Genomic DNA, 7,205 nt, shown 5'->3' on the forward strand with positions numbered 1-7,205 from the left:
AAAATACCAGTTCAGTTCCTGTTGTCGGTTTGGTTCGCTTCCGGTTCGACACCCTGGTTTTACCGTTTTCAGCGGTAAACGGAAACTCCGGATTCCTGTAACATGGTAAACGGTAACGCAAACACGCTAACGATATGCTCGTGTTGATTAAGCGTTTGCTTGCGGCCCAATAATGTCGTTTTGCATTCACCGATAACCCGGTGACAGCGTGACTGTCGCTCATGGGAGCAGAAAATGAATATTGTTTGCACGCGCTTAAGACAATTAACCGTCCGTTCCACCCATGACACAGCGTTTTCCGCGAGCACACACATACAAATGTGAAAGTGCTTCGAGAAAAAGAAAAAGGAATCCGCCGCAGCCAAACTCACGTCTTTGCGGAAGGTGTTCATCCAGAGTCCGGCTCCCACGCCTCCCGAGAAGTTGGCCTCGACGAAGTTCCGCAGCTTGCGGCCCTTGGCGCTCATCCCCGTTGCGCTGCTGCTGCGGGTGTCGCGGGGAACAACAGCTGCCGTCAGGGCGCTGCAGTGTGTACGCGTGGCACCACAGCCCAACGAGCTCGCCGCGTCTGTACTTCTGTGCAGTTCGCAAGTTAAAAAAAAATGGCCGCCTATCTGCTCCTTTCGTTGCAAATGTCGTCAAAAGACGATAGCCTTTGTAGACATTTGCCAAGGAAATGTCCCCCTTTGCTTTCCCGCTCACCTCTCATGCTGTTTCTGTACCGTCGCGCTCATCCCAGGGTAAACACACTAAAGGTTTGCTCAAGGCGATTTGAATTTACCGCGTTCCACTGCTGCAGGCCGGGTTCCTCGATGCCAGCGCTGCCGTACGGCGGAGACGCGCGTGAATCGAGGCGGCCGACTTCAAGGTTTATAGAACCGCGTGACCGTGCTCCACGTGCATGCGTTTCAAGCGATACGTGGAACCTAGCTAGTGGAACCTTTCTTTGCTGTTGCCGCGTGATTTTTCATATGCCGCCAGGAGGTGGCGCGGGCAACAGCCGGCGGCGGTTTTCTGTAGTAGATGTAGAATATCATTTGCTATCGAAAAACCAAGCATCCATGAATTTTTAACAAAGGAACACTGTAAATATCCCTCGTGTACTAATTTCTTGTCTTATAATTGCGTAATGTCTTGTTCTTGTTCAACAAAGTTGACAAGTATGAACATATAAACCGGGTTTAGACGTTTACATTTGGCTGTGAGTATATAAGATTATTGCGCAGTATCCATTTTACTTTGGCCAGGTGGCTGAATCGAGTCACAGACAGACCAAAATTTCTGGGTTGAAGTAGCCCAAGAAAGACAATCTTCTTTAAAATGTAAGTGCATGCAAATCTGTTTGCATGGAAACTCTGCCGTGCGAAGCTTTGCTTGCGTAACCTTCAATCTACTATGCTTTTTTTTTCTCTCCTACGTAGCTAGAGTGAGCTAACTGGTGTTTATTGCTTTTTGTGCATAGCTGCTGCATTAAATTACGCAAAATGTGTATTGGGTACCATGTTACAAGTGCGAGTGCCTACATATTGTGCTGTATTATATCAAGCACACGAGTAAGCTTATTCACGCTTAGGGCCTTAGGTGGCGGAGAAGTTCTTGAACTCTCGCCGAACGACAATTGCCTTGGTCCGATTTCCTTGCATTCTAGCGGATCAAATAAAATGAGAAGGTTTATTCCCGACCGCATTTGTTTTAACGCCTGGTGCTTGTGCCTTATGACTTTAGGTCCGCTTTAAGAATGTGAATGCGCTCGGGGAGCTGTGTCGAAGTTTGTTCCTGCGTTTGGAGACGCCCTGAAATGTCACAGCTTTGTTTATATAGTTTGCGGATTGCCTGCTCAATGCCTCTAACCGTTTTTTCTAACGTTTTCAAAATACCTTCTTGTTGGCCACTTTGAAGGTTAAACTGCTTGCTTGTTTCTTTTCAGTCATCACTTGACGAGTCTTTCCCAAGGAGGTCCAGCTCTAGCAAATGAGCCAACATCGCCCTACGCTCTAGCTAGCCCCAGTGTTTTCTCAAGCGTCGCGATCAAGCCCACCCCGGTGAGCAGGAGGTTCTACCCCGTCGTCAGTTCGATTGATCGGGGCTGCGAACGCGCATCCAAGTTCGAAAAACGCAGTGCTCAACAAACAACGTCAAAACCAACGCGCCCGGCCGCCTGCCGTAACAGCTAAACTCGACACCCCCTCCATAAAATAAAACGTATCTTGCGGAAGTACCACCCAATTTTAGCCAATAATGACCGACTTAAAAACGCGTTCCAGGGAGCACCAAGACTCAAGAAACAAAAGCCTAAAGTTTATTTTAGTGCATGCCAAAATTACCCTTCTCCGAAACCAAACATAACTTAAAATCTCCTGTTTCCATCCTAGATGCAAGACTTGCAAGCATCTGCAGATGCTTGCGGATGCTTGCAGATGCTGATCTGCATATCAGCATCTGCAGATAGGCTGAACTGCTGATAGCACAGCCAGCAAGTACGTTCACATTTACAAATGATTTGCAAAATTCACAATTGGCCTTTCTTGGAACAATCATTTAATTTCAGAGGCAAAGACGGTCGCTTAACTTTATTAAGCGTAAATTTTTACAAGCTCCGCTTGAACTCAAAGATACCCTGTACATGAGCAATGTTCGTCCTAAATCGGAACACGGTTTTTCTGAATGAGATCCTCACTCTAAACTAAACATAGATGCGGTAGAGGCTACTCAAAAAAACGAAGCCCAGTTTTTCTCGGGAGATAACGACTTTAAAAAAAGCTCTTCAGCTATTCGAGATAAGTTTGTTTGGCCTCTACTTGAAACCAGACGAAAATATTTTCGAGTGTGTCTTTTTTGCAATATATATTTTTAAATATGCATGTTTCCCGAAAAGCATTCACGACTGGAACAGTTTACGAGAACACCTTTTCGTCGCCTCGCCTACTTTTTTTTAGAAATTTGTGCGTATCATTTTTTTATTCGTTTCATTTCATTTTATTCACCAGATACTACTGGTTGGTTGCCTGGGCTATAAGCTGTGGGGACAGCTTGACGGGGGACCAGACAGCCAGTACAAGGCCGCAAAGAACGATACATCAATCAGCACTGCGTGTACTATTGGCTGTTGACATTCATGATATACACAGGAGAAATGTAAAAACGCTACAAGCATGTATACCATTGTAACAATAAAAAGCGACTCCAGATGAGAAAAGAATAGCAATTGAAATGCATAAGCAAAATACACAGCCATGCACAATAGGGAAAGAAAAGTGCAAATAACAATAAAACTATGTAAGCATTAAAACTACATATTCACACATATTTCCCGTAGTTCCTTTAACGAAGGATTGCATAGTGTTCCAAATTTATTCAAAATATAAGGCAGCTTATGTTGCAGCATTTGATTTTTGTAATCTGTGCGAAAACAAACAATTTGCCAAATATCACTTTCGCGTGTTAACAGGATGGTTTCTGCGTTGTATTAAGGAAGAAGCTGTCAGGAACTGCGTGAACTGTCAGGACCTGTAAAATAATCGTACGATACGGAAATTGTTGAATTGTTGATAGTTGAATTTTGTTCCTTATACCACGACTGTCCTACCTGAATTAAAGATACATGTATTGTGATTGTCCCATGTTTATTTGTATCGATAGTGCCATTATTGCCAATGAAAAAAAAAATATGCTTATTTTTCTGGTGACATTGATGCCTGTGACGCTGATGTGGTTCCGACACTTCTTTTACTATCGTCATGTATTGCGCACAAGTTTCGCGCACATGTCCTCATTGTCTACGCTCATCATACCATGTTAACCCTTAAATTATTGCCATCGACTTCCATGACCTTACCCCTACAATATTCCTCGATAAGAGCGATGTAGGAATCCAAATAAATAAATTGTAAGGATGCCCGTCGCCAGCGCAATTCACGAAGGAGCAACGCGAGTATAGGAAGCACTGTCCACTCGCCATGAGAGGGTACGTGCCGAAACAGAGCATCATCATCGCAGTCAAGTAACAACAATAGACGGCAGCCGCATCGCGAACGCTTGGAAGGAAGAAGAAGCTGCCTCTCGCTTTTGCTCTCGGCCAACACTTCGTGTTAGCCACCACCACGCCACGCTGTCGGCCACGCTGGAACATTCGATCGTACGAGCGCTCTGTGGGGTTTGGCCGAGTTTTTGAGTGGTTTTGTGCTTGTTTGAGGTTAAGAGGCTTTGATTTTCAGCCTTGAAGGGTTTTTGTTTTCTTGTGAGTTAGTGTATTGGTGAGGGAGATGTCTTTCAACTCCCCCGGTCAGGGTTCCTCGCCCTGGTCGGCATTCCTCCCCATGCAGGACCTGTCTGTGGAGGCATTTCTCAACGGAGGAGTGCGGAACATCCCCGTGGCCCTGGTTCCAACAAACGGGGGCGAAATTCGGCGCAATAATCCGAAGGCCATTCAGGTGGACCTGCAAGGGGTGACTCCGCATTTCAGGAAGATCTCGGAGGTGAGACCGTTCGGCAGGGGTGGCATACTCGTCCGGTCGTCTGACGAGGCCTGCGTCATGGATATTCTAGCCTGTACTCAGTTCTCCTCAGTGCCGGTGAGAGCGTTTATTCCTCCTCACCTTGCATGCTCGAAAGGTATCGTGAGGGGAGTTAGCAAGGACTTGAGTCCACCGGAGGTGCTGAATAGTTTCGCAGCGGCGGGTGCCATTTCGGTCTTCCGGTGCAGCAGAACAGTCAACGACAGAAAGATTCCAACGGAATCCGTCATCGTGACTTTTGCGGGAATCACCTGCCCCTCGGAGATTAAGGCATGGCCTTTGCTGTTCCGGGTGGAACCCCTTCAGCCACGGCCATTCCAATGCCACAAATGCTGGAGATACGGCCATAGCATCAAAGGCTGCAAATCGAACTCCCGGTGTGTGTCGTGTGGAGGAGCTCATGCTGCCTCCGAGTGCCAAGCAGCTGAACCCCGATGTTGCCTTTGCCAGGGATCGCACCCGGCTGATTACTCCAACTGTCCGACTCGTGCTCAGGAAACCAGTGTGTTGGAAATCATAGAGAAGAGAAGGTGCTCACGTGGGGAAGCTGTAGCGGCGGTCAAAGAAAGGGCGCGTGGTTATGCTACTGTGGCCTCCCGCCAGGACTCTGTCAGCGAGCAGTCCATTTCCAGCATGATCAATGCTTCGGTAGTGAACTCCATGACTACCATTGTACAGCCGCTTATAGGGTCTCTGTCCGAGTGCATGAGTCAAATCCAAGCCATGACTCAGAAAATGGCAGACTTTTTGCAAATGTTCTCAGCGATTTCCTCCGGCTCTCAGCTTCAACCTGCAGGAATTGGCCCCATTGTAGGTGCCGTAAGTGGGAAACCACCTTCACTGAATAATGCTGACTTAGCAGAAGCAGCACCTCCCTCAGCATCGCCTCTTCTAGCCCCATTGCCACCTTCGGCATCGCTGCCGGGCGGCACTCGGGTCTCCCCGCCTACTCCTCTTGTAAACATGCCATCCACTTCTGATGATAATGCAGCATTCACTGATCTAGGACAATTTCCTGTGTCCCAAGAAATGTCGTCCGCTTGTTTTGAGGACTCGGATGAGATGGAGGTAGGCCAGTCCTCCCCACTGGCCCAAAAGCGCAGGCTCTCCCCCACTGATGGGGAGGTAAGCAAAGATTCCAAACCAAAGAATACCAAAAATCCAAAAAGTTCCGTGCAGTCTCCCAATCAGCCGCACGACATACTACAACAGGCTATATCATCGGCGCAGCTTGGCTAACAATGACAAGTATACGAGTACTCCAATGGAATTGCCGCTCTGTTTTCTCTGCTTCTCCTGATCTTAATTGGCTTGTGTCTCAATACCACCCTGACGTTATCCTACTTCAAGAAACTTGGCTTTCTCCCCAGAAATCATTTTTTATTCCAAATTTCCGCTCGTTTCGTTTGGACAGGCAAGGTAGAGGTGGAGGGTTATTGATTTTAGTATCGCAAAAATTCTGCCATAGTGCACACATGTCATTTGTTTCTCTCTCATCTGAGAGTGAAATTCTTGCAGTTGACTTTGAATTACCAGGAAATGTTTCATTCTCCCTTGTAAATGCATACTTTCCATATGGGGTGACATCGACTGGTTCACTGGATGCAGCTTTGGCGGCTTGTAAAAATCATGTCATATTAGCAGGGGATTTCAATTCTCATCATGTGGACTGGGGATATCGTACCGATGCTTGCGGGAGGCGTTTATGGGGGTGGATTAGCGACCACTCTCTCTCCTGTGAGAACTCAAAAGCGGCTACATGCCTGCGCGGCCAGAGTAAGTCGGTATTGGACTTGACTTTTGCGAAGCCGGGTCTTGTTGCTGCGTGGTCTACGGCAGACTGTGCTACATCTAGTGACCACATCCCCGTGGTTTTTGATATTCGCGCAAGGAAACACGTTACCCGTACGAAGCACTCCTTTGTGAATATGAATCGGTATGAAAATTTAATGCGTTCAGCATTAGCTTCGTTACCAACTCAAGAAATTGACGCTCGTGCCAAGGAGCTTATATCAGTAATTCAGGATTCGGCCAGTCGAGCTAAATTTACGATTTCTTCGGTTAAAGGGAAGCCAAGCAGTCCTTGGTGGAATGAGGAATGCACGAGGGATTTCCGTCGAAGACAAGCAGCGTGGAAAAAGTTACAGTATAACCAGTGTCCCGAAAATTGGAGCAATTTTAAGTATTTTCGCGCTGTGTTCAAACGTACTGTTGCACGGGCAAAAGAGATATATAACACAAGCCGCTTCTCTTTCCTCTCGAAAACTAGTAATAGGCGTGCGCTCTTCTCGTTCTTGCGGATTAGAAAAAACGGCCACAGCTCACCAAACCTTGATTCCTTCATGCACACGCCAACAGCCTTAAAAATTCTTCTTGATCAGTTGGCTGTAGGACTGCAGGCTCGTTTCACTTCCCGCTACCCGGTACTGGCCCCACCGGCCCATGGCTCCCCTGTCCTGGGCCCGGCTCCTCTTAACTTTGAAGAGGTTACGAAGGGAGAGTTATACGATGTGTTACAGCGTGTATCCGATGCAGCACCAGGCCCAGATGGTATTACTGTCCCAATGATAAAGATGGTGTTTACGGAGTCGCCTGAAGACCTCCTGCATATTGTGAACCACTCTCTGCGCGCTTCCTGGGTGCCTCTCGATTGGCGTCTGTCGAAAGTTGTTCCCTTGCCTAAAAAACCTG

At 47.3% G+C, this 7,205-nt stretch overlaps 1 protein-coding gene across 1 annotated transcript in view; it reads right to left on the bottom strand.

Moving 5' to 3' along the window:
- LOC144159697 (phytanoyl-CoA dioxygenase, peroxisomal-like) overlaps nucleotides 1-500 on the bottom strand; it is a 40,445-nt gene extending 39,945 nt beyond the window's left edge. The window contains exon 1 of the mRNA XM_077691359.1: nucleotides 372-500. Within this exon, the coding sequence (XP_077547485.1) occupies nucleotides 372-467 (96 nt within the window). The 5' untranslated portion in view covers nucleotides 468-500. The remainder of the gene's footprint in view (nucleotides 1-371) is intronic.
- Nucleotides 501-7,205: the final 6,705 nt, after the last annotated feature.

This window comes from Haemaphysalis longicornis, unplaced genomic scaffold (assembly GCF_048455015.1).
Source record: "Haemaphysalis longicornis isolate Haplotype H1 unplaced genomic scaffold, Haemaphysalis longicornis Haplotype H1 scaffold_10, whole genome shotgun sequence".
NCBI lineage: Eukaryota > Metazoa > Arthropoda > Arachnida > Ixodida > Ixodidae > Haemaphysalis > Haemaphysalis longicornis.